The sequence below is a fragment of the Acipenser ruthenus genome, chromosome 16 (assembly GCF_902713425.1).
Source record: "Acipenser ruthenus chromosome 16, fAciRut3.2 maternal haplotype, whole genome shotgun sequence".
In the NCBI taxonomy this organism is placed as follows: Eukaryota; Metazoa; Chordata; class Actinopteri; order Acipenseriformes; family Acipenseridae; genus Acipenser; species Acipenser ruthenus.
In genome coordinates this window covers 7,585,641-7,612,938 of record NC_081204.1, presented here as the reverse complement: position 1 = coordinate 7,612,938, position 27,298 = coordinate 7,585,641, and the positions used below count along the sequence as shown (strand labels likewise).

The following is a 27,298-nucleotide window of genomic DNA, read 5'->3' as shown; positions in this document are numbered from 1 at the left end:
AAAACTATTTCTTAAATGAAAACTAAAGTGGGCAGGCGGATAAACTTGGTATGTGTGTAATAAAATATATGAAGGTTAGCATTCATAAGGAAATAATATTAAGCAGAAATATGTATACACTATTAAGACGAGAAAACAACTTTAGTATATCTTGGATACAATGTTACTGTATATTAATAAACTGTATTTTGAGTTATTTTACTGTCAGAAAAGGTGAAACTAGAACAGGGGTAAGTCTCTGAAAATATGCATGCAGTATAACATTGAGAGGGACCAGACGTTGTACTGCCGATCCAACCAAATGTAGCCAACTGATACCCAGTTACTACCAGTGCTCAGTAGTTGTTTTATTCTTCACGGCAGCACTGAGGTTGCTAATCAGTTATGTTGTTCATCATAACCCGTCCACCCCCACAAACCCCTCCACCCCCACCACGTTTTTCGTGGTGCAATTGACCCCACACCTTTCGCAAATCCAGGTTACCTTTTCTCATATACTAACCAGACTTTTAAACCCAGGCGGTCGGTGATTGGTCGGTTGATAGTCACGCGGTGCGCAGGAGCCTTGCCCTGCTCGAGTCGGTCAGTGAATGTGAGACTGGCAGGCAGCTTCAGCAGCAGCACTAACTGGATACTCTGCACACTTAATTACGAAACCTTTTCTTCTTTTGGAAGACAAATTCCTGATCATGGGCGACAAGAAAAGCCCAACAAGGTACTAAACTGTTTAGCTGAGACGTTCATTTGTCGTTTTATGCGGGTTTTGAGTTAATTTCATGCCGGTAATGTGTCGATTTTCGGACGTTTTCGCAAGGATTGTCTCTCCCTTTCTGTTTTTTTGTGCCAGTGCTAATCTCGTATAGTGCAGCTATGGCGGCTGGTCTCTCATTCTCTCTACTCTCTAGTCACTTTCAGACAAAGGGAAATTTGCAAGGGATACGCCTGGTATTATTTAACTGAAATGGGGTTATACTACATGTTAATTAAAACACTGTCGCCGAACGTCGTTTTGGGGTTCGATTTACGTTTTTTATTGTAAACTGACAAAGGGAAAACCTGGATGAGATATGTGTATATGTAGTTTCTTATTATTATTTTTTTGACATGTGGAGTTTATTAATTTAATATGTTGATAAGACTCAAATGTTACTGGGTTTCATGTCCAGGAATGCTTTTTATTTACCCGGTATTTTGTTAAATTCCCAAGGCCAAAAAGACAAGCCAAACCTGCGGCAGACGACGGCTTTTGGGATTGTAGTGTCTGCACCTTTAGGAACAGCGCTGAAGCCTTCAAATGCAGCATCTGTGATGTCAGGAAAGGCACATCCACTAGGTATGTTTTTTGTTGTGGTGTATGTGTTTTGTTTTGGTTTTTTTTGCAATATACTAAAAGAAATGCGTTATAAGCTATAAACGTTTGTATTAATTAAATTCTATTTATACCACGTAATCAAGTCTGCTATGATCTTTGACTTGTTGATTTATGAGATTGCAGGCACCTCTACAGTACCAGGATATTACTGTACATTAGATTTTGTTACTGTGGTTAATACTTTAGGTAATGCAATTTGAATGCATACTTAGTTACTGGTTTGTTTTATGCATTGATCAATAGACAGGTTTTTTTATTATTATTATTATTTATTTATTTATTTAAAAGGTGTTTTGCCCATCCTATCTACATTTACTGTATACTTTAAAATATCATCTTAAATCCCAGAGCTGAATGTTGTTTTTTTGTTTGTTTTTTTAATCCTGTAATTTAGGATTGTTGAATAATGCAACAATCCTAAATTACATTTCTGTTGTGGCAAGGTTTAGTTTTTAGACTGATAATACAGTACTTTTTTCAGACAAGTATCTTAAATGGGTGTGACATTTGGCAATAGGTGAAGAATGAATATTAAGATTAAAAACAAATGTGAAATATATGCCACTTGTATAATGTTAACAAAAAAACAACGAAACAAACAAATTCAGCTAGCACAATGATCAGGAGGAACAACTGAATTGCAGACATTTGAAGCTGTTCCTCCTGGCTATCTGCAGGGTGGGTACCAGTCAAATAAGGTTCAGCTTTTAATAACATTGATCAATGACTTCTACATGGTATAGGCATATTAAAGCTGTTTGTTTTTCTTATGAAAAGGCCTTGGACAGTAATTACTGGTCATAGCAAACATCACAGTACCTTTTTATGAATGGGAAAGTAATGTTATATATATATAATTGTTTTTTAATTAACATAAATTACAAGAATGATGTATTTCATTACTAATTGTTTGGGTAAGTCATGTGTAAGATTAGACCCTCTTTTATAACAAAACGAGATTTAGTGTAATGCAGTGTTTATTTTTCCATAAGACAGGTGTATGTTCAATGAGTGCTAATGAAAGGTTCTGATTCATACTGTAGAGGGAGTCCCACATTCATAAGTTCTTCACTGATACATTAACTTAACTTAAAACTTGGTCAGTTGAGAATTTGAATGGGCAATATTCTACTGTACCTGTTACAGAATTTAAAAAAAAAAAAAAAAAGTATCCCAAATACTGTTCAAATAAATAACACTAACTTGGGAACCTGTTGTAAGTAATTTGTAATATCACTTTAGATTCAATCATTTTAAAATGTCTTACTGTTTAATATTCTTACCAAACTATTGTTTAGGTATTGCGGTTTCTTTTACACATTTCCACCTGGCTAAGATAATGGAATAGTATAGCGGAATATCGATAAACAATTGGCCATTCTGTGATACGTTTATGAACAACATTAGGGGAATTGGTGCACATCATTCTATGTGGGAGGTACTCTGAGTAATTTATAACCTAATTTAATAATTCCCATGTATGAAGTGTTTCATGTGTGGTTGTGTTATGACTGTTGGTTGACGCACATGTGTGGGGAGGGGAAACACTTCAGAAAGTCTTATCGCCTTGGAGAATCTGAGAGTTTCTATTTTTTTTTTTTTATAAATGACTGAAGCAAAACAGCTGATAAATAAAAAAAAGTTTGTTTACAGTAATTCTGGCATTAGCAGATGGAGAATTGGCATGAGTGGGCCCTTTAGCAGTTTAATGACTTGCTTCCAGTTACCTCACTCCAGTAAGTATAAACATGAGGTATGATTATACAGATTAACTTTCAGATTTGCACTGAAGTTTCACTTCATAATATTTTAGTTGATTCATACCTGGAAGCAATGGTCATATAATTTACAGTAATATACAAATTGCCTTTATTTCTGAATCTTAATGTACTTAAAGTATCTAGTATATATCTCTATGTAATTTTAGTGTATTGTGAGGGAGAATCTCTGTGGCATAAACATTAAAATTCACAAGCCCCCAAAACTTAATTATAACTTACAAACAATTTACAACAGCGGTGGGAGTCATTTAGTATAGGCAACCAACACAAGATGATATGCATGTAAGCCCTTTTCTTCCTGACTGTACTTCATGCTGACCATGCCAATCCGTTTCGTATAGTGGTCCATGGTTTCAGCAGCAGCTTGCTTTGCCATCGGCAGCTCAGTCTCCATGCGCTGAAGCATAGAAGGGGAGTGAAGAAGTTACTTTGTCGGCTGACATAATGTTAAATCAACATGTACATTTTATATCGGTATAGGGTGCATTTATTTTGCACCGTTAGTGTAGGGCTCCTCATTTTTCTTGGGAATGGCAAATTCCGTTTTCTGTTTTGACCAATTTATTAAGAATTAACAACGTGATTTGAACATAAATAACATTTTTACATTAAAAATCTATTGAATTCATTTTTAAGTCCCAGAGACAGATTTTTCCTGAAAACTACATTCTTAAAGCAATCCACTAGTAACAATGTACAGTCAACAAATAAAGGTGTTTTGAAAAAAAAAACAGCTTATTGCTGGCATTACAATATACAGACTAGTCAAAAGAGGGGCATAATTACAAAAATATACCATTTTCATAATTACAAATTAAATACAACGTTCAGGACACCTATCTATCCTGTCTGTAGTTTCATCTGCAACAAAGCAGACTGGTTTATGCTGAACTTGCTGTAAAACTGCTTGCATGTGTTTCTCTTTACCCTGGTCAGACAGAGTTGCTTTAGTTAGAGCAGAGCTCTTCAACTAGTTTTTTTTTTTTTTTTTTTTTAATTTAAGGGGGCCAGACTGGAAAAAAGTTAGGAGTAGGCGGGCCAGAGTATTTTACTCTGCACATGTTTAAGCAATAGTATATATTACATAACTTCTTGTTCATATATTGAACAAGACTTCCACATTTTACCATATGAATAGTACGTTAATAATAGAACAATGTGAACATTTAACAGTGTGTCATTAAACATTTTAAAATGTATGTGACATATCAGTAGTATAACTTAAGAAGAAATCAGCGCTTCTACTTTTGAGCTTCTAACTACTGAGCCCTCTGGATACGTATTTCTAAAAGCTCCTTGTTTGGGGGGTGCGGGGGGGGGGGGGGGGGGTTGATTGTTTCAGGTACTTTTCACTTTTCTGTATATACAACTCCAAAATTATTCCACAGAACAGAACTCTCACAAAACAGCTAGTTTGGTTTTTTAATCAACTTGACTCACACAGCACACAAGCAGCACCACAGCAGAGACACAGTCCATCAGCATAACGCCCACAAAACCATCTGTTTTCTCGTTATCCAGTGATCCAAATAAACATACACAAACGTTTTATACAAGCGTCATCGCTGGGCTTCTGGGCAGTGTAGTTTTCAAAGCAATCCATTATTTTTTATAAGAGAATAACAGGGGTAAAAGACTGTTTGCGCAGTATATATATAAATAAAAGGTGCAGTTGCAAAGTAGAATTCCATTCCCAAAATGCCTAATTCCTTTCCCAATGCCTAATTTCGTGATTCCGTCTGTGATTCCACGGTTGTGGAAAATCAATAGCCCTACGTTAAGCTGTGACTTAATCCTAAGTAATTCTATTGAGATGCGTAACATGACAAACTCCAGACTCCTAAACCTGAAAAGTCTGTGGTCCTGCAATCCTTAGTGACAAATACTTAATGATTTTGATCTGTTTTAAATGGACATTACCTGTCTACAGGTATGGGCAAGACCTGGGACTTGAATACACTCAGAGCTGGAGCTGGAGGTGGAGGTTCCTGACTTGGAGCTTAAAATCCTGTTTCATCTGTTTTGTTCCTGAAATAATTTTATACACCCAGAAGTGGTGGTCTAGCTACATACCTATCTTTTGTTTCAAATGAATCTTGCATTCAAAGAACTGTCTGGCTTCTACGTAACCTACATGCTACTATATTTATATTAACAGAACACTTTCTCAGGTTTAAATGGTCTTGGGTTTATAGGGACAGCATAAGGTTGCTCTGCACAAAGCATATATGCTACTATACTATTTTGTTTAAAGTATTACAGCATATTAAAAGTTCCAAATGAATGCTATCAGGCTAAGAGATCTTGTATAAACACTGATTGCAGATGAGTGGAGGCATTTGATTGTTTGCAGAAAAAGGAAATGGGTTTATCCTCAAAACCATTAAGAATAAATTAGAATGCTGTCTAGATGAGTATGCATGCTCTAGCCAGCGGGACTCTCTAAATTGTAACCGGAGAGAGGATGTACACTTTTGCTGCTCATTTTATGTAATGATATTTTTCCCTGCATGTGTGAGAGTGCACACAAGAGCTGTTTTCTCTTGCTGGGATTGTGAAAAGAAAGGCTGTGTTTTGATGGACGGCAGCGCTGTGATGGACTCAGTCAGCCAGTGGTCTCCTGGGGATAGGAGGATGGAGCACATCATTACTCTAAGAAGGGGGAGGTATTGCTGTGAAATACTAATACAGGATGAGGTCTGTGAAGTAGTGCTTTTACTGTGGTTCTGTGACGTGGATATTTTGCAACAAGGATCACTTCAATACATTTAAAAAGTAAAACCTTCCAATGCATTGATGCAAAAAAATCATATTTATCCTTAAGCAGTTTTTTACCTTGATGGAAAATTAAAGGAAAAATAGCCCAATATAATACATTCTACAGTAAATTATAACAGAAAAAGACCCACCAAATAAACATGCCTATATTAAATTAGACTGATGTATTGACATTGATGTGACATCCTGACTTATAGTGCTTTTTACATATGGTGACATACAATCTTGTCAATAGTATAGATGATAAATGATATATTAAGAATTTAAGGGGTAGAACAAAGTAAAAGCTAGTCAGGCACCATGCTAAATTTAGCATGTTATGTTGTTGTAGTAACCGGAGGCTGCTTGTCTGCTGTTAAATTCTGACTCTTCAATGGTTATGATCAATTTTCATGGATTTTTTAAATATATGTACTGTGTTTCCATCCATTGCTTGTTGTACAGTACAAAAACACAGTGTGATGGCATAGAGAAAGTAAAAGTACTGTATTACAGTCTGTAGAAAACCACTGTATTACAGTTAAGAAGCTTGTGACTAATTTGGTAATTAATACTTTGTGCACAGTGTGTAAATGAGATGTAATCAACTAAGTAATATTACATTAGAAATGAAAACATCATTGCAATGTGAAGTGTGTGTACATATATATATATATATATTAATTACACACACACACACACACACACACACACACACACACAGAGAGAGTAGTCTCCGTGTATAGGAACATCTCCTAAGAGAATGCTTTGCCTAAGGGAACACCCTTGTGGTGTAACAGATTTTTTCCATTGTAAATGCTCCGGCTAAAGGAACAGGAACTCCGTTTAAAAGAACACCTTCTTGGCACCGATAACTATTTGTTCACAATGGATACAGTACTGTTTTGTAAAAAAAGCGACTTGTCATCGCGAGAGTGTCTTGAGGGACATTGGTTTATTAAATCTATCTGGGAACCGCCATCATATCATAGAATTAATTTGTATTATGATTTCCACAAGTGCACCTCATCGCTACAAAATGGCATGTAAACAAACTGCAAAATGCGCCGCTGTTTCTCTTGCTACACAAAGTTGGAAATTGTTCGAGCTCTTGAAAAAAAACCTGAATCAGACCCAAGTAGCCGAGCAAATTTGGCGTTTCCCATTCTGGTGAGTTGCTTCACGCTTCTGTTAAATAATGTGCATGTCTTGTATATTGCTGCTGCATTTTGTAACGTGTGTAGGGGTGCTGTGTTACTTTAGTTTTACAGTTTATTAACATTAAGTTAACCCTAAGTAACACCCATTATTTTTGCCTCTGCCATTGTGATAGACCGAAACTCCCACCAGCTAATTTTATAGTACAGGGGACAGTAACTCCTGCAAATAACTAGGTGCTAATCCATTCAGGGCCTTGTAAGTTAACAGCAAAATCTTAAAATCAATTCTATACTGCACAGGGAGCCAGTGTAAAGAGGCCAGAACAGGGGTAATATGTTCACTTTTCCTGTTTCCTAGCCAGAATTCTAGCAGCGGTATTTTAAACAAGCTGCAAGCGGGATACCACACCTTTTGGGACACCAGAAAAAAGTGCATTACAATAATCAATTCTAGATTAAACAAAGGCATGCATTAGTCTCTCCGCATCAGGTATGGAAATAATTGGTCTAAGTTTGGCTACATTTCTCAAATGGTAAAACAATACTTCAGTAACTTCTCTAATGAGTCTCAAATGATAGATTAGGATCAAAGTTGACCCCCAAACTCTTACTTTCTAGTTTAAGTTTTGATGAGAGACTGCAAGGGTCGAGCTCATGTAATCCCACATTTCCTTTTAGTTGGTTCTGTGAGCACATTAGCATAACCTCGGTTTTATCTGAATTCAACATTAGAAAGTTCTGTGACATCCAATGCTTGATGTCTGTAAGGCAAGTAACTAATAACACCCAGTCAGAAGAAATTCATGGATTTAGGGACAAATATAGCTGGGTATTATCAGCGTAGCAATGGAAGTTCACTCCGTGTCTGCGGATAATGTTACCCAACAGTAGCATATATAATGAAAACAACAAAGGACCTAGAAAGGAGCCCTGTGGAACACCACAGACAACTTCCGATTTAATACCAATATTACATCCACAAACTGAAACCTATCAAAGATAAGATTTGAACCAGGATAGGACAAGGCCAGACAGTTTGACTGTGCTTTCAAGATGATTCAGTAGGATGGAATGGTCTACAGTATCAAAGGAACCACTTGGATCTAGAAGAATTAAAACTGATGGAAAGCCCGAGTCAGAGCTTATCAGCAGATCGTTCACAACTCTGACAAGGGCCATCTCGGTGCTATGTGCTGCACGAAAAACACACTGAAACTTCTTGAATGTACCGTTAAGAGTTAGAAATTCTTGTAATTGAATTGCAACAGCTCTCTCTAGAACCTTATCTAAGAATGGTAGGTTGGAGATTGGCCTATGGTTATTGAGGACTTTAGGTAGCTATTGGAAAAGCCTCTGCTTAAGAAACACAATTTGGACCCTAAAGTGCTGAGGGAACTGTTTCAATTAAATTAGAATATGATGATCTAGCCAATTTATTGATTCATATTGTTTCTGGTGGCTAATTCCGTCTTGTAGAACAATTCTGCTTCCCGAGGGGTGTTCTCTTAGCTGGAGACTACTGTGTGTGTGTGTGTGTGTATAGTACTCCTTTGTTTTAACATTTGCATAGCATCTGCTTAAACCAGATGAATTTTTACACCAGGCATCAGCTTTTAACTATTTAGCATGGATTTCATTGAGTGTTCAGGAAATACATTGACACATTAACATGAAACACATTGCTGTAAATATTTGAATTTTGTAACCATAGTTTTACAAACAAAATACAGTCTACATTAGAATGCTTGGATAAAGGTTTCCAATAAGTCAGTTAAATGGTCTGAAATTGAGAGACCCTTTACCACTCAGATTTTTTGTTTTCTGATTATCTGTAGTTATTGTCTGGTATTTTAAACACTGACATGAGAGGCTGGAGTTGAAAATGAAATCACTACAACTTCCATGTATTGCAGAATGACCCCAACCCAATTCCATTATACAGTAGTTATTGTCCAATTAACTATTTGCAAGCTGGTTTGTTATAACCAGTAACAAGGGGTGTACTTTGTGTTTTGCTCAGTATGCCAATGTAAACCTACATTCAGATCAAGGGAAGTCATGAACAAACATGTTTTGGGTAAATTGTATGTAGATAATGTTTTGGGTAAATTGCATTTCAGCAAAGCCACAGTGCCATTTTCAATGGTTTAAATGCACCAAAATGCATAGTAGTTCCTCATACACTAGGTTTCCCTCCTATCTTTTGTTTTGGTGGCAGCATAATTTAACTACTCTAAAAGCTGAGTTATACTGTATATATTGACAGATTTGAGACTATTATAATCTTCATTCAATACATACATTTTTTGTTTTTCGTTTAAGTCATGAGTGGTATGTCTAGGCCCAAGGAGCATGTACTGTAAACCTAGAAGTCTCCGCCACCATGTATTGTTACACTGGGATTTAGAAGATATCCAAAAGCTGTGTCTGAGAATTTGACCTTTGTGGGGTCAAGCCATTTTTGTCCCAGCATGTCTGCCCTCTGTTTGGTTAAAAGGTTAAGATAATTCTTTTGATTGTTCTTAAGACATCCTGCTAAGTGCAGCTAAAGAAGCTGTTTTTCGATAGCCTTTTTTCCCACCAGGTTAAAATTGAACCCATCTGGAGCAGTTTAGGCTTTGGCTTCTCTCCTAACATACTAATTGTTACTTTGAAACTAGAGGAAGCAACAGAAGAAAGCTCTAGAAAGTAGTATTTAGGTACTGTGTGTATATAAAGGGTTAAACTCCTAGTGAATAACCTCATTCCAATGGTCAGTAGTGATTGTTCTCTAATTCTTCTTGGGATAAAGATGGGTGCGTCTAATTGCATAAGAGAATTTAGAACAGTGTGTGCTGAGGGACTCAATAGCCCCAGAATCAGAACTGACATGAATTCATTTCTTGCCTGCGTGAGTATGATGGAAATGAGAGAAACTGCATTTCTAAAAGTTTACAAGGTTTTTAACTTTAGTGATAACACTGTCTGGCCCTTTGTGTTAAACATATTTGAAAAAGGTCATTCTGAGTTCAGAGTACCACATACTGTAGGGCTGCCCTGACACTATAAAAATCAAGAGATCTTGGCCATGGATTTTTTGTAATATTTGATTTTGTCATTTGAATATACTGTAGTACATACAGTACTGTAGTCTACTATAATTTAGTTCAGTAAAGATGCATTATTTTGTTATAGCACATGCTTTTTATTAAGCAGCTAATTACAATTAGGAGGTATGTTTGAATACTTAACATACATTTGAAATTATTATTAATGGCTTGTATAGACTGTTTAGCTGATATATATTCAGCAATCACAGAAGCCTACTGAAGATTCTTCTCTGCCCTACTGTAGCACTGTACATTGAGTGTATCTGGCAGTGAGTAATTGCTGGTCCTCTACAATATACCACACTTGAAAAAGCAGTCCACTTAATTGGGAGTTTCCTGGTCTGCTCTTGAGTGAAGTGTTTGATCTTATGCTGTTGATCGAAAAAACTTTATTACCCGGAATTATGCATATTTGCTTTACCACTGCAGTATGCCTTAGCCATTTTAAACTTGGTTGCCTTTTCATTCATGTTTTGATTTCGTATGTGAATGTGTTCGAAGTTATTGATTTGAGGTGTAAAGCAGAATTAATTCCCTAATTGTATCACGGGTGGGGGTGGTGGTATTTGAAAAACTAGTCATCGTTTGAGTATTATTCATGAAGCTTGTAGAGTAGTAGGAACATTTTCTCTTTTAAAGAGAACTATGCAATTTCTATTGAGACCGTTAAACATTTAACATTAGGCTTATTAGAAAAGGTCATGATGCAGCATTTAGCTTTTTTTTTTTGCTGCATTGGAGCTTTATTTTGGCTGTATACTGTAAAAACAGGTGTGTGTTGTTTCTTCTGGTTTTCAACACCATTCCATAAACAAGTGTAAGGTTCCTCACTTAAATTCTGGGTTTTCTCCTTGACATTCAGCCTTGACCATGTTTGAATATCCCATTTGAAATCCAATCGCATTGTTTGGCGCAACATAAATTACACCAAATTGTGGCAAGCTGTGAGGGGGGTGGGGGTGCTTGAGGAAAACTTCCATGATGGGATACGCAATTAAAGGCTTACATTTGCACTTTTATTTTCTACATAAACATACTTCAATTACAATAATTATGGTCTGAATCCCACTGAGTAAATGCTTGTTCTGTCTTAATCTCTGTGTGCAGCATTTAGCACTATCTAGTATAATCTGAGTCAACAAAAAACTGACATGCCCTCTGATTAGGCATCATATGAAGTTCATTATGGAATGATCTTATTTTGTATCAGCTCTGTTGTATTTCAACAGTTAAATCATTCAAGAATGTTAAGGCTGGCTAATTTTCTACAGTAAAGTGGCTTTTCATTTGCAAGAAGATCGATTTCACAAATGTAAACATGATTGGATGATTAAGGATCAATGTCCCAGAGTGATTAAGGATCAATGTTTTTTTGTGTTCTAAGTTTTGCAACAAATACTATACACTCAGTATAGCACTAAAATGATTTATGTACTGCACCGTAAAACATTTAACTTATACAGTACAAACTGAAAATAACTATTAAATATAGCCTTTCTGGTCAGATGCATAAATTGAGGAGATGTTATTTAGCCTAGTTATGCAGCCAGGTAGCCTAAATGGGTAAATGACAAACACTCAAACGCACAAAGATAGCAAAATGCATGAGCCGTTGATTATCCAAGCTAAGCCAACCCAGTTATAAATAAGTGACGTTGTCTTTTGGTGATCAAGAATGCATCTTGCTATAACAAAAATAGGAGCAAGCCTAGACAAAGTAGATGCATAAATAACATTTGGACCACTAACTTTGTCTGCCACCTTGGGTATCTACTATTTCAATATAGAAAACCAAGGTTTTTAATGGAAGTGCCATTTAATCGCATACTGCACTTTTAAAGAGAATTATATGGATGGGCTAAATATTTCTACCACCCTGCCCAAAGGGGAACTATTTTTTAGCCGAATGGGATTCTGAATTTAAAAGTAGAGAACTGTTACAAATCTTGCACAGGTACTGTAGCCTTCTCATGTTGATGAATCCTCTTGATCACATTCTAATAACTGTTTAATTCACTTCAGTAAATTTAAAGTATCCAAATCACCATCTGAATAGTCTCAATATAGTTTTATAGTAATCTTAAGTAAACTTAAGGTTCTCTATCAGATGGACAATATGCACAGCTCTGCTATACAGTAGCTTCAACTTCAGAGGGTTGAAGCTGTGTTGCTAAGCAGCAGTTTTAGCTTACTTGAGCGTGAAACACTCCAGATGACACATTGCGTTTTGGCTGATAATTCCACACGTGTTGTGGGTCAGGCACACAGCCAAGTGCACAACATTTAGCCAGAAGACAGCAAGCATTAGAAATCGCAATAATCTGCACATCAGTCTTCTGTGTACGCTCTGGTCAGTGGAGACTGAAGGAGTTAGCTTTGGATTGTGGCTATTCAGTGAATTGGGTAATGAGAGGCTGGTTTGGCACCCATGTGAAACTTTTTGACTACAAACTGACTTTAAGTGTGGGTGCTTGGAATGATATACTGGCATTGTGGTTTAACTGGATACCCTAGGCAAGGATCTGCTTGATATCTACTGTACACATCAAACTAAGCTCATGCATAAAGAGTAATATCCGCTGTTTACATGCACAGAATTGTTTTTTGATAAATTCTCTGAAGACATTTTGCTATCAAACAATACAACATGTCTACATGCAGCAATAAGGAAGCATTACACTACTATACAGCAACCTGCTGTATTGTGCGAGTGCATATTAATACCCTTATTGCACTGTAACATTTGTAAAGAGAAAGCAATCTAACCCAGACTGTGTTGCATCATGTCAAATTAAAGCATTTGGTTTGTAAGTTGCGCCGAATTTAACTTGTCTTTTGTGTCAAGGCTAAATATCTAGTTTCCGTTGTTGGAGATCTTTTGATAAACCTCAGTCGAAGAGGGAACGATTTCTGCCAAATACAATACAGATTCCTTGCCAAGGAAAGTTTAACCCCTAAAATGTAAGGACATGAGGTGTTAAAAGAAAGAATAAAAGAAAACTCATTCTGCAGGTCAAGAAAAAAAAATATGTGGTGTTCTGCAATTAATGTAAAAGGCTAAAACTGAGAACAGTACCCCAATAAAATTCTAAGGAATTCTGAGGAAGTTACAAGCTCACCAGTGCCATCAATCAATAATAAAAAAAAAATACCATTTTACTTTAAACATTACAAATATGCCTGTATAGTAATAATACAAAAATAGTATTCATATTAGTTGATCTCCGAGTTAGTCGTTGTCACTGGGATGGCTATTGCCAAACTAATTAACCTGATCTTTTAGGGGTGATTTTTTTTAATCGCTTTCAGTATCTTTAAATGGCTTGTTCAGTAGTAACAACGCACTGGGTACTAAAGTAAACTGCAGCTACGCTTCAACATGAATCTGACAGTGTGCCTCGTTCGACCTTGACCACCTGTACACCAGAAGCAGTTTTATTGAACATGTATGCTTATTAAATTTAAAGCAAAATTGTTTGAGTTGAATATATTGATTTGGTTATAACAACAACAGCCTTGCATGTTTTTTGCCCCACCCCAAGTGTAAAACTACAAATTCTCAACAGCATAGAAAATCTGTGTTTTTCTGCGTTGTTATTCCACAGCAAACAGATTCCTAGGATCCCTGGTTATAAGTTTTATATGGGTAATGGTAAAGTATACTGTAGGCCTATCACAGTTTAAATAGTGTTTTTATTGCAGGTGTTGCTTTAATGAAAAGATATTAACAAATGATTTTGCAGAAACAGATTACAATACTTGTACTATATTTAAATTAGTTTATCAGGTATTAATTGATTTACTGTGACGTACGTGATTATCTTGAGTATCAAGCAGCAGTGTTAAGTCCAGTGTGTACAATATGTTGTACTTTAAATACTCTCCTGAAATCCAGTCTGCCATTACTGTACAGTATCATTGCCAGTCAGTGCCAGATGTTTCCCATTAATTGCAGGAAGCGTGCAGTATGACAAAACACTGCTCTAGATGCCTTTCTCAGCTCTTAATTAGATTGAAAAGCTTAACTCTTAATTAACTTTACGTTGTGTATGAAGTGTTTTCTATAGGAGTTTCTGATTAAGTATCTGTCATGTAGTAGTATATTTACTGCAATAAACTGAAAAGGTGTTTCAGTAACCTGACTTGACAGTTGTAGCTGAAGATCTACTGTTGTGCACTACTGAAACCACATCTATTTATCCGTTTGCTTAGTCCACCCTGCAAGAGATGGCTATGCATGTGTTGTGGAGCTGGATTGCTCCTCCATTATCTCTGTATACAGAAACAAGTGTTTCTCAGTGCCTTCTCCTTTTTAGCACTCAAGAATGAGCTTATTCCCAATGACTGCAACTTCAGTGTGGTTGAATTATACATGTTATACACGAGTGTCTGAGTATTTCCAGGGGAGATTTCAACATTTGCTTTAAACAACTTGGATTATCTGCTGCCTTTTTACACGTCCCCCAGCTGTTATGAATCGGAGCAACTGGGACACCGCACTAATTATCTCATCAACTGAATGCTGCCCTACTGAGAAGACAGGAGGTCTAAAAGCTGCCAAGTGTGACAAACATTCTCACTCGGCTCCAGAGCAGGGTTTTCAGAGAAACCCAAACACACTATTCCCTCGTGTTTCTATGCTGAAATCCCGGCATATATTGGAAACACCTGAGATTTCAGAGTAATACTAAACGTAGCCGCTCAAGTCCAATTCTTGTCTGTGTGTAATTTGGTAATTTACAGTACAATAGTTTTATAATTGAAATCATCTCGGCTATTTTTTTGTTTAAAATATGTATTCTGTATTATTAATTTATTATTATTTATTTATTAGCAGACACCCTTATCTAGGGCAACTTGCAGTTTGTTACAAATTATCACAGTACAAAGTGTCACATTACAACTTATATTAAAAATATTTGCTTGTATGATAAGTCCAGTATGAGCACGTAGTATGTACAGTAAATGGATGAGAATGATTTCAAATAAGAGCAAATACAAAAAAAAAAAGTGAATACAGATACCTGTAAAAGAAGTCAAATACACGATACAAGAAGTAGTTATAATTAAGAGCAGTAGTACAATGTGGCAATGTATGGAGCAGTTCAGTGGAGTACAAGCTAATGTAAGTACTGGTACAGCTGGGTGCCATATAGTCCAGTATAGTTGAGAGTTGTGTGGTTTACAGATGCTTTCTGAACAGGTGTGTCTTGAGGCACCAGAAGATGGTCAGGGATTGAGCAGTCCTGATATCAGTGGGAAGGTCGTGTCACCACTGCAGGGCGAGGGTGGAGAACGAGCGGGCTCTGGAAAGGGGGGGGGGGGGGGGGGAGGAGGGGAGGGGAGGGGTACATTCGGTAGTCGGGGAGGAAGGGGCGAATTCTGCAAGCAATGTGTTTATTAAGAAGGATGGCACTTCTGATTTAGTAATGAATAGTATGCTACCATGAGTAAAGAACTCCAGAAGCAGCAGGTTGTTCATGTGCAACATGTGTTACAAGTAGGTTTAAGCAAGATTAAAATTGTTTGGATATGGTCCAGTTCCTGTGACCAGGGAGTTATTTCAGTTTAGCTTGTTGGTCCTGCAGGTGCTGGTATTATTGTGGAGTGTTGTTTATTATTCAGGCATTTGTTTCTGTTATCCATTCATAGTTTGTGTGTGAATAGAAAGTGAAAAGTGTCTATTTGTCAGGGTCACAGTAGTGAAAAAGGGAAATTCTGTAATGTAATTTATTGTTGGGCATTAATTGCATGTGGAAATTGTATCAACCATATAGTAGATGCTTGAGCAACCATTTTCTGAAATCACTGCATAATCACATGGGTGCAGTTTCTACAGGTATCAGGCCTACTCAAGAAGTAGTTTTTCAGTGTCAAAAAACAGGTGAAAGTACAATATCTCAAGTTTATTGCGTATGACTGGCGAGCTACAAAAGAAACTGACACTGTCCACCCACACAGCTTCTGATATGAGTTTGATACCTTTTCACCGACATAGTGTACTTCTCAAGCACACTTGACCCAGGGCAACTAGGAGAGTTCTCTCTTACTGTGAGTAGTACCTTGATAAATACCGCTACCAGCCTATTCCACTTGTAATTGTATTGGTTTCCATTATAAAGTAAACATAGGCCTAATGTTGCTCTGAAATGTGTATTTTGACTTTTTAAATACAATTGCAAACTTAACCAATACAGACTTAACTGGGTTATGTCCTGGCCAGTTTATTTTATTTGCCTCGTCTATGGAGCGATATGTTTAATGATTGTTTGGCTTGTTTATCAGAGTATTTAAGAAGAATTTGTTGCTCCGGTATGAAACTGTCTTGCTGACGAGTGATGCAACTCTCAAGCTACAAGTACAGTAGCTTCAGAATCTCAACTAAAATGTACAGTAATGCATATTCCAGATTGAGGGCAATCCTTGAGCCATCCTTTGGCCAAGTCATTGTATTCAAGGTCCTGAAACCAATAAAGTGTGATCTACTGTAATTAGTCACCCGATAGAAGCCATCAAAATCTACTAGCAGTAGCTGTATTTGCAGTTCTTGTCATCTGGTTTCAAGTGCAACGTCTAACTGAAATGTTATTTTTGTGATCTTGCCTGTCAAATACCGTCTGGGTATTAAATGCATGTATTTAGGAAAAGTCATAAACGGACAACTGCATAACTTACAGACACGCAGATTAATTTAAATTTGAAAACCTCAAACTGTCAAAATGACTCCCGTGGCAGTTCTAGTGTTAATGTAGGTTGTAACTGAAGACTGAAGTAAAGTCCTTTTCTTTTTAAAACTGATAGGACATGTTTTGTTGATCATGTTTAGAAATCTAAATATCATTTGGTTACAGTATAGCTTTGTGCTGTACAGAATTGGTTATGTAGCTTACTAGGAAAAAGGTAGATACTATGAGCATGTGAAGCAAAGAATCCAAGTTCATATTGTTCATATTTTGTTGGTCTAATGGCTGAAGTTAATACGAAGTATAAATCTCTTTTTTTTTTTTTTTTTTTTTAAAAACAGGAAACCCAGAATAAACTCGCAACTGGTGGCACAACAAGTTGCACAGCAATTTGCCACACCTCCACCTCCCAAAAAGGAGAAAAAAGAAAAGGTTGAACGGCCTGAGAGGGAACGGCCAGAGAGGGAACAGCCTGACAAAGAAAGACTTGAGAGGGAACAGCCTGACAAAGAAAGACTTGAGAGGGAAAGGCCTGACAAAGAAAGACTTGAGAAGGAAAGGCCTGACAAAGAAAGACTTGAGAAGGAAAGGCCGGACAAGGAAAAAGAAATACGCCCAGCTGTGACCAAAAAGCCTAGCAGCAAAAAGACAAAGTATGTATTGGCAATGGTCATGCTTTGTTTTCAGTTATTAGAACATAAGGAAGTTTACAAACGAGAGGAGGCCATTCGACCCATCTTGCTTGTTTGGTTATTAGTAGCTTATTGATCCCAGAATCTCATCAAGCAGCTTCTTCAAGGATACCAGAGTGTCAGCTTCAACAACATTACAGGGGAGTTGGTTCAAGACCCTCACAATTCTCTGTGTAATAAAGTGCCTCCTATTTTCTGTTCTGAATACCCCTTTATCTAATCTCCATTTGTGACCACTGGTCCTTGTTTCTTTCTTTTTTCGGGTGGAGAAAGTCCCTTGGGTCGACATTGTCAGTACCTCTATACCAAAAACATCATGTTCCAGAAACTGTTTCAAATGCTTGATATCAAATAGATGACAAGCAATTCATTTAGTATCTGTTTTAGAGACCAATTTAAAAAACAATACTATAAATTGTGGCAAGGGATGCTTTTATGTAATTGCAATCAAATACTGTCTAATTATAATTGTTTTTTAAAACTACCAAAATAAATGAATAGTTCCATAATTTAAGGTCTGAACTACTGAGGATTACCTTTTATGTTGCAGAAAGCACATTAATAATGAAACTGTACAGCAGAATGACACTATTTTTCTTTTTCATAGACCCAAGGCAGACATCCTGCAAGGCCCACCCAGTGACGTCAACAGTATACAATCTGGAAATGCTGCAAGAAAGACAGACATTTCCCACATTTCAAGGTATTCATTTACATTTCTTTATAAATCTTGATAGAACTATAAGAAACAAAGTCAAATAGGCAAACATAACACTGATGAAGGTATTGGACACATGTCTGAGAACCGCTTCTTCTAATTACAGCATTTTAAAATAGAATGATCTTAAAATCTAGGATCTCCACGTATCATCCATCTAATTTCACGGCAATTTTGCATCATATTTGACATCAGATGCAGTAAATCGCCCTTATTTGGATGAGCATGTGTGGTTGAGTAAGATTTTATCTTTCAACCACTTGTCATTTACATGTGCACTGTGGTTTTTCTGTTCAACAGTGATCTAGCATTTAATGTAGGTGGCTTTGTTCAAATGTTAATTCAAATGTTATAAAGTGAAGGGGAATTGAATGAGTCATAACTTTAGTCAAAATAGTTTGGAATGTACATTTGCCCTTGTTGCATCAAGCTAATTGACTCAAAGAGCACTTTAGAACACACTGAATTTTTTTTCAAACGTATTTTTAATAAAACTCATAACCCAAACACACACACACTGTTTAAAATATTTAATAAATTAGTCATAGAAGGATAACTGTAGGATATGTTGTTATGCCTGTAAATGTCTGATGTAATAGCTACAGAGAAGGAAATTACAATTTCCCAATTTTAAATGCTTTTCTTGTTGCCAGGCCCAAACTGAAAAATGTGGACAGAAGTACTGCACAGCAACTTGCAGTAACAGTGGGGAACGTCACAGTAATTATCACAGACTTTAAAGAAAAAACACGTTCCTCTTCCACATCTTCATCCACAGTGACGTCTAGCACAGGCTCAGAACGGCAGCACCAGAGTGGCTCTGGATCCGAAAGTACAGACAAAGGCTCATCGCGTTCCTCAACGCCAAAAGGACACATGTCTGTAGGACACGATGAATCCTACTGAGCATTGCACATGGAAATGTCAGAAATAATCAGGGTATGAAATTCAGATCCTCCACCTGCCTGCTTCTTGGATACTTGCAATTATCCTTTCCTGGATGCACCTGTTTGGATGTTTCTTTGGACCCATTCTCAACATCTTCAGGCCGAATACAGATTTACGTGGGCTTCTGGTCAAAAAAGGAATTTTGCACCCTGACACTTCTGTATTTCATTGTTTTATATCATTTTCCTAACAATCATTTGTAAATGGATGTGCGGCTGAACCTACTTTTTTTTTTTTTTTTTTTTTTTTATAAAATCTGCTGTGCATAGTTTCTCATGTACATTTTAACTATTTTCTTTCATTATTGGCTTTATTTATTACTTTTGCAGATTACATCCCTTTCAACACAACCTTTTTATAGGTTGTTTTTCTGCTAGCAACGATGCTTTTTTAAATATTTGCAGTCAGTTTGTTTGATTAAAACAAAGTTATTTACATCTGACATCTAAAGCACTGGTGCTTCCTACACTGAAGTAAAACCAGCTTGGAACAGTTACATGACTGGGACTGTCCTGTTTACAAAAAAAAAAAAAAACAGAAGCTAATTCTGTGTAACACCATTTATTTAAAGTGGAATTATTGAGCAAAAAAATCAACAGTCCGTGAATGCTCAAATTACAATATTATTTTGCAGAAGATGCGGAAGTCTGTTTTTGGATAAAAAAAATAAATAAAAAAGAATTTCAAAGTCTTCACGACATTATCCTTTAAGAAATTTGAATTACTCTTGAAGCAAATTTCATGTTTCATCCATCAAACGAAGAACAAACTGATATGGTTGCATTTTGCGGTCCATGTTCCCTGTGTAACTTGCCACCCACTGTGTGTTTCTCTGTTCCTCTGTGTTGGAATTGTATATTCACAAAGGAGAAGCTGGAGGCATAATTTTCCAATCTTGGAATGTTCTGTAGGGTCTATGTTTTAAAACTAATGGATGATGGAGGAGACTGACAGTTTTTGCAGTTTGTGTGGAGCTCATTTTGTTTTGAAATTTTAAATAGCCTTGTATGTGGAGCAGCCATTGGGATACCTGCTTTTAACTTTTGAAATGTATCTACATGTTCACGTGTTGGCCAGTTTCTTTTCAGGTCTCTGGAGTAAAACTGTGTGACTCCACGCATTTATGTTCTAACTTTTCTTAGAAGCTGCTGTGGTGCAAAACAACAACTTTGTTTCAACTGGACAACTATCTGATTTGGGAATGGATTATTAAGTTTGGTCATAATTGAGAACTCTGCTGGAAATGAAATGAAGGTGGATAAAAAATATCTGAATAGAAATAGCATTGCATTAGCTTAGTCTAAAATACCTTAAAGGCATGGGTCCCATTTACATTTACTTTCAAGTTACTATTAAGTTTACTCTGCCATTTAAAAGTCGTTATGTTTATTTTTATTTTATTTTTTGGGGCATTTTTGTTCATCTTGTATCAAGAATACAAGTATGTTTTCTTTTAAAATGATGAACTTAAATGTTTAATTATTTATTGACAGACCAAAGGAATTTAAGTGTTTAGCACAAACACAGAACAAAAATACTAGGTTTTCAAATGAATGTAAAACCAATTAAAATATAAATGGGATTAAACCCATTAAAAACCTAAATGCAGTTCTTGTCCAGTTCATTTAGTAACATAAGTGTAAACACTTTACTTAATAAAGATAACAACAAATATTCACTATAACTTCAAGATAAAATACATGTAATGCCTACTAAATCTCACTCTAACTGTATATTTTGCACAGCTAGCAATTAAAAAAAATTAAAGTGAAAAATGTACTCTGGTTGTCAACATTCATGTAAATTAAACAGACTCCTAAAGCATTAAAACAACTATATTACTTTCAAAGGTGCTGATCTTTTGTGGTACAATAACCAGCTACTTGTAGGCTGTTGGGTCCCGGTTCATTCATGCAGAACCTTCTGTAGCAGCCTTTCAGTAGTGCCTCCTTCATACACTGTAAGAACTTTACAGCCAAACAGGCAGAATACGACCGTGGAGACTTGGGGGACAAGTCACATTTTAACATGATACTTGTACTGAATTTGTGCACAGATAGTATAAACGTATTGTTCAAATTATTCTAAATTCCAAACCTCGTTCATTGTCATTTATTTCTAACCAAACAAAATGTCTGTTTGAAAGTAATGCCTTTTCTGTAGTTGCTCTTTTAAATAACATAAATTGTCATGTAGTTATAAAACCATGCTCGGATTCAAAATAGTTATTCAACATGATTTTTATTTTGTATTTGTCTGTCCATAATGTTATGTCATCACATCAGTTGAACAAGCCAAGGCTTGGTCAGATGTGATGGGCAATAAGCTGTATTCATGACAGGATTTACACAGGAAGATAAATACTTTCCATTCACTTTAATTTTAAAATGATGGGCCATTTGTTGGAATCACTGACTCAACTGCTTAAATTTACACTGCAATACATGAAATAAAGCAGCCTAGTTCACAATCCACAGTAAATGGCGTTTCACATGCCTTACCAAATCTCATACTCTATCTACTTTTGTAAAAATGTATCAATTGTATCTTAAATTATTGAATTTAATATTTGCTGGATATATTAAAAAAAAAAAAAAAAAAAAAAAATGCTTGTATGTAACTTGAAATGGTTCATAAGCCAACATTTAGAGTATGAAAATGGAGCTTTACAGTTTTTAACGCGCAAGCAGTTCTGTTCTTGTGTATGACTTGTAACCTTAATTTACTGTGTAAAGATGGTTACATTATTTTATTTTATTATTTCTTTTAGCTTTGTTTGTTGGAGACCCAAATACAGAATGCTTCTTTTAAATCCGGCAGCACATAATCTTGTTTTTATTTTTTATGTTAATGTATTATACAAGCTATATTTTTTATTTGCCCTAAAAAGATGTCTTGTAAAATGCGTTGGAAGTTTTTGCTCTGTAAATTATGTAGGGTCAACAGCCTGTTATTTTATTTTTTCCACATGCTAAAGTGTTATTGGTGGTTTTGTGAGCTGATTTAAATTTCCAGGTCTTTCAATGTTTTTTGGGAACTTTTAATAGGTCCTGCTGTTTGTCTAGCAAATAAAATGTTAATATATTAATGTTAACTGGCATGTGCACGACTGTTATTAGAGGCCACTTTATCATTTCTCCTGCTTCAAATAGAAATGTCTATTTATGAATTCTGCTTGTAGTTTTTCACAAATAAAATGGTTAAATTTATTTAATTCATGAGTTTTGATTCTTATTTTCCCATATGTTCAAAGATAAAGCAGAATTACTGTTTAAACTTTAGAACGTTACACAGGCAGTAGTTATATTGGAGGACTCGAAGCATTGTATTATGAAAACAGCGTCTGTATGGCCATTAACCTCTTGCAATATGGCAATACCACTTTTTACACTTTACTCCAAATATAGGACGTCTGTTTTCTGACAACCAACCGTAATTTACAATTAAACACATGGCACTATGTATTATGCTTATGCAGGAATTTACCATATAAACAATAAATATACAGACCAAATATTGATGGCAAAAACTAGGTTGTAACCTCAGAGCCCACTTTGGTGGGTATTATTGCAATTAGTTATTGCAAAGTTACAAGCTTTCTTGAAACTGTTAACTTGCTTTGTTTGTATAAAAACAGATGATACCCAAATGCTTTCTATAGCCAAACTAGAATATACTGTCATTTCTCTGTTGCTTTCAACATACAGCCAATGATAAATAAATAAGAGATAATAGGTACGGCTACGATTTTGTCACAGAATTAGTGAAAATCGTGAATTTGAATAAAGTCTGTGATAAATTAAATGGTAGCCGTATTAGTCCAGAGATGATAGTTATTGGACTAACTAAACACTAATTAATCACAAGCTTTCAAGACCTCAAAGGTCTCTTCAGGTGAAAATAGGAAAGAGAAAAAAAAGCTAAAAGAGATCTGTCTTTTCTACTTTCACCTGAAGAAGAGACCTTTGAGGTCTTGAAAGCTTGTGATTAATTATTGATTAGTTAGTCCAATAAAAGGTATCACATCTCCTTTGTCTAATAAAGTCTGTGAAATCTTGGAAATGGATGTAAAAACACATTTGATTAGGCGCTTCCTTTATTTCCTTTAAAAAATGCAGTATGTCATGCACTGACAATACTAATCGAGTGTCTGTAAATTGTTTGGTTGCGTATGTACGCAGCTTTTACGTGTAGCTATGTTGTAGGTCAGTGAATGAGATAATCTCACAAACAAGCATGTAAATGGGGGACAGCTAAAATAAAAATAATGTGAGAGAGCTGTTTTCTGTAAAGACCCTCTAAAGCGTGTACTCTAAAGTAACGTTTAAACTTGTCTGTAGTCAAAAGCAATAGTCTTTATATTATTGGTTTTGGTGTACTGTTTTTTTTTTTTTTTCGTTGTGAAATGTACAAAAAATGACAGTGCCAAAATCGTAGCCTTAATAATATGTTCTGGCTAGGTGTTAAACCTTGACACACAAAACACGCTTTCCAGACATTCTTGTACGGTCTAGTATAATTCTGGATCTGATCATCATAATTTCCTCCTTACTCAAGGATTAAGAAAAACAATCGCATCTTGCAAGGGGGGGGGGGGGGGGGAATGTGTTGCTGATTTAAATGCTGTTTGATCCAATTACTACCTGTTAGGAGAGCAACAAATATTAAATTGAACATTAATGGCTAAATATGATCAACAATTTGCTTTTCTCCTTTATACATGTTAACTTCAGTAATTATCTGTGCTATTTGTTAATACAATCTTGTCTATCTAAATAAATGAAGTGTTTAATTCTTGTTAATCATTAGAGTGGCTCTGTTTGAACCAATTAACTTTATTACAGCTTTCAAAACTGGTAAAAGGCACCTATGACAATGGTCAATGGTCAATTAACACCCATTTAATGACCGGGGGAATTGAGATGCGAGTATGTATGGAAGATACCCAAGCATACTTTTTATTCTAAAATCTAAGTCCGACTGTTTTACAATGTGAACCTACCTGAACAGAAAGTTGTAACAAATGCATCAGATTTATTTTATTGGCTAAATTAGTCTTCGTGACAGACTAAATGTGACAAGAGTTTGGCAAGGTGTCACAATCAGAAAATCAGAAGTGAAAGCATTGTTTTGAGGAAGTCTAGGAAACCCAATTGACACCTGGATTTTACTCCTCTTTTCCCACAGACATTTTGAAAAACTAAAGCAAGGGTTGTACAGGAGTGGAACAAGCAAAAGTGTGATAGTAACATGCAACCACAGCTGGACAAGAAACCAAGCTCAGCATCATAAACTAGTTCAGAATGTCATCCATGCAGAGAGGTGATCCATATAGCACTTGCCAGGTTTCATCCTCACTGAATAAACAGTTCTCCAGATATATGTAAAAATGTAAGTGTGACAAATACAGTATGCATTCACTATTTTACCAATGTAGGGGATAGACATTTAAATGGACAGTGTTGGTTCTTATCATCTCTATTGAGCCAGAAACTCACTGGAGAAAGATTGCACTCACACTTGAGCCGCACATACACACGTTCCCAAGAGCGCAAAACTCAAAGGAAATAGTGAATGTATAATCCTCAGTTTAACAGTCTCAGCCCTGTAGATGAGGGCTGATTCTACCAGATGGTATCATTTTAGCTGTTATCACATAGTAGTCACAGCAGTATTACAGTTTCTTGACCTAGTGCTTATCTAGATTCACGTAAACCTGGCAACAGGAATGTATTTTTAATAAAGCATGCCCTTAGCAGTGGAGAAATCCACTCACTGGATTGTTTTTGGAGATGATGTTCAGTCGTGACTGCTTATGACACAACTACTCTTGTGGAAGGAATACACATGGATTTAGTTACCTTTCAACATGTAAGGGCATGCAATAAATGCATGGGAGAAGCAAATTAATTTACCAAATTTAAATAAAAAAAGAGAAACATATGCCTTTCCTACAAATGTACAAACACTAGAAAAAAGCTGTTCAGAAATGTGCTATGTTTCTTTTAAGACGTTTAACTGTCAGTCTTGATAGTTGGACTTTTACCTTTCAGAATAATTTTATATAGTACGTACTTAAAACCAAAATTAAATTAATATAAAATGGTGATGATCCACAATATCATTCTGTTGTTGCTTCTGGGATTCCTTATGCAGCCTCGAAACCAATTAAGTTAGATGATCATCAATCAGTGACAGATCATCAACCATTGAGATGTCATTATGATGAGCTTTGACTGCGTGAAAAGGCCTTTTCCCTTTTCGTCTTTCTGGCAGTCTAGGCTGGCATTCTACTAATCATTAGCTAGCTGGCTGACTGCTGAGATAACCATATTTGTCAGCTCTGAGGTTTTCAAATGCAAGTGTCAAGGATTACTAGACATTTAATTCTGTGCCACCACTGAAATCAGTGACATTCCAGCAGGGACTTCCTCTGATCAATATGTTGTGATGTGTGCTGAAAAGATTTTCCCTCCTTTTATTCATACCAAACAGCTGAATCCTTTGAAGCAGCGCAAGGATGCAATTTACAGAGAAGTGGTTGTTCTCTGCTCTCGACGGCTCTGTGCCTTTCATCAGCCATTTATTGAATTTTTTGTTGTTGTTGTTCTAAAGCTTGCACATATCCACTTCAGAATGATAAAAAGACAGTTAAAATCCAGCCCTAACTGACTGCTTACCAGCGTTACTGTGTTTTATCGTATTCCTGCATCTGGTTAATGTAAACCCAACATCATCTATTATCTACAGCTCATTATGTTTTATGCCTTTTACATTAACCCGTTGTGAAGATGGCAGGTGTGTTTTTTTGTTTGTTTGTTTTTTATATCACTTTTAACCTGATCTTTGGTAATTTTTTTTTTTATTTTCACATAAATTCCCATTTATTGTTTAGGGATTTTGGAACACTCGAAGGTAATAAAAGTATGTTTTGTTTTTCCCTGCCAGACAAAACAATGAGCTGCTCTGTCTGTAATGTTTTTAAAGCTATAGCTTTGAATTTTTTTGTGATGTTTTATAATCATTCCAAATTGTTCAGTTATTGAGATTTTGTAAATCATTTTTTCTCTATTCCTTATTCTAAATGTCTGCTATCTTGCTTTCAGGCATGTGTGGTTTCCAAGTGAATATCAGAATAAAACTATTGTCCTATATGCAGCTTAATCTTCTATGTGTCTTTTTTTTTTTTTTTACCCGGTTGTAACTGAAGTGAACCACAATAGTATGTAATGGTTTGTTTAAAGCACAAGTAGTCTACCAGCCATGGTAATGTCTGGAAGCATGGTTTCTGACAACATGAAAACACTTAAGACTGTTCTGCTCAATTTAACAGTAAAATGATTTTGTAATGGTCTGTCTCCCTAATCCACTTATCTAACAAATGTATCTTAATAGATACTTCCACTGGAATTCCGGAGAACTACTGATCAAGCACAGCTAATCATTGTAGTAAAGCTTTATTTGAAGTGGATTCTATGAAGCTCTCATAACCCCTTTTAAGGCAACAAAACAGCTGCATAATCTTTTAGAATCACTTTAAAAACGGGTGTAGCATAAATTTTGTTACATGTCATAATGTGTTACTATAATGCTGCAAAAATTATATTTCATAGATCACAAGAACTACAGTAGAAGTATTGGCGACGAGTCATAGAAATACACATCGGTTTTGTTCCAAATGTTATGACAACATATTTTAAATATGACTCAAGGTTTTTATGCTTGACAGGGAGCTGTTTGTCTCTAAATACACGTGACAAGTCCTCTAGCTAAAATGTGATGGGTTTGGACTTTCACTTTTACTCTTCCAGATTTTAATTTAAGAAAAGGCAGTTATACACTGCTTTCCGGTCTGAGTCCCACTTCCACCAAATCAATCATTCTGTGGCAGGCTGTGAATTGGATCCTTTGTGATGTTTAACTAAACTGTACCGCGTCGTTCTATCACAGGATTTGGAATACCATTGAAAGTGAAGACCAGTGTGAAAAATAAAAATAAAAAATAAAGCTGAAATAAAGTAATGGCCGTGATTCCTTAAAACTGTGGTTAATGACACGTGTGTTCAACGTAAAATACAATAACTGAGTTGGAAATTTC

General features: G+C 36.0%; 1 protein-coding gene across 1 annotated transcript; it reads left to right on the top strand.

Moving 5' to 3' along the window:
* The first annotated feature begins 573 nt into the window (after positions 1–573).
* On the top strand, positions 574–22,414 carry rybpb (RING1 and YY1 binding protein b). The gene is made up of 5 exons (XM_058988658.1): positions 574–715; positions 1,208–1,333; positions 17,184–17,495; positions 18,142–18,237; positions 18,906–22,414. The coding sequence occupies exons 1-5, from the start codon at positions 690–692 to the stop codon at positions 19,156–19,158; spliced, it is 813 nt and encodes a 270-aa protein (XP_058844641.1). The 5' UTR covers positions 574–689; the 3' UTR covers positions 19,159–22,414.
* Positions 22,415–27,298: the final 4,884 nt, after the last annotated feature.

Bases quoted from the DNA above. Each gene is read 5' to 3' on its own strand.
- rybpb (XM_058988658.1), top strand. From the start codon at position 690: ATGGGCGACAAGAAAAGCCCAACAAG. The intron at 716-1,207 runs GTACTAAACTGT...TAAATTCCCAAG, and splicing joins GACAAGAAAAGCCCAACAAG to GCCAAAAAGACAAGCCAAAC. The intron at 18,238-18,905 runs GTATTCATTTAC...TCTTGTTGCCAG, and splicing joins GACATTTCCCACATTTCAAG to GCCCAAACTGAAAAATGTGG.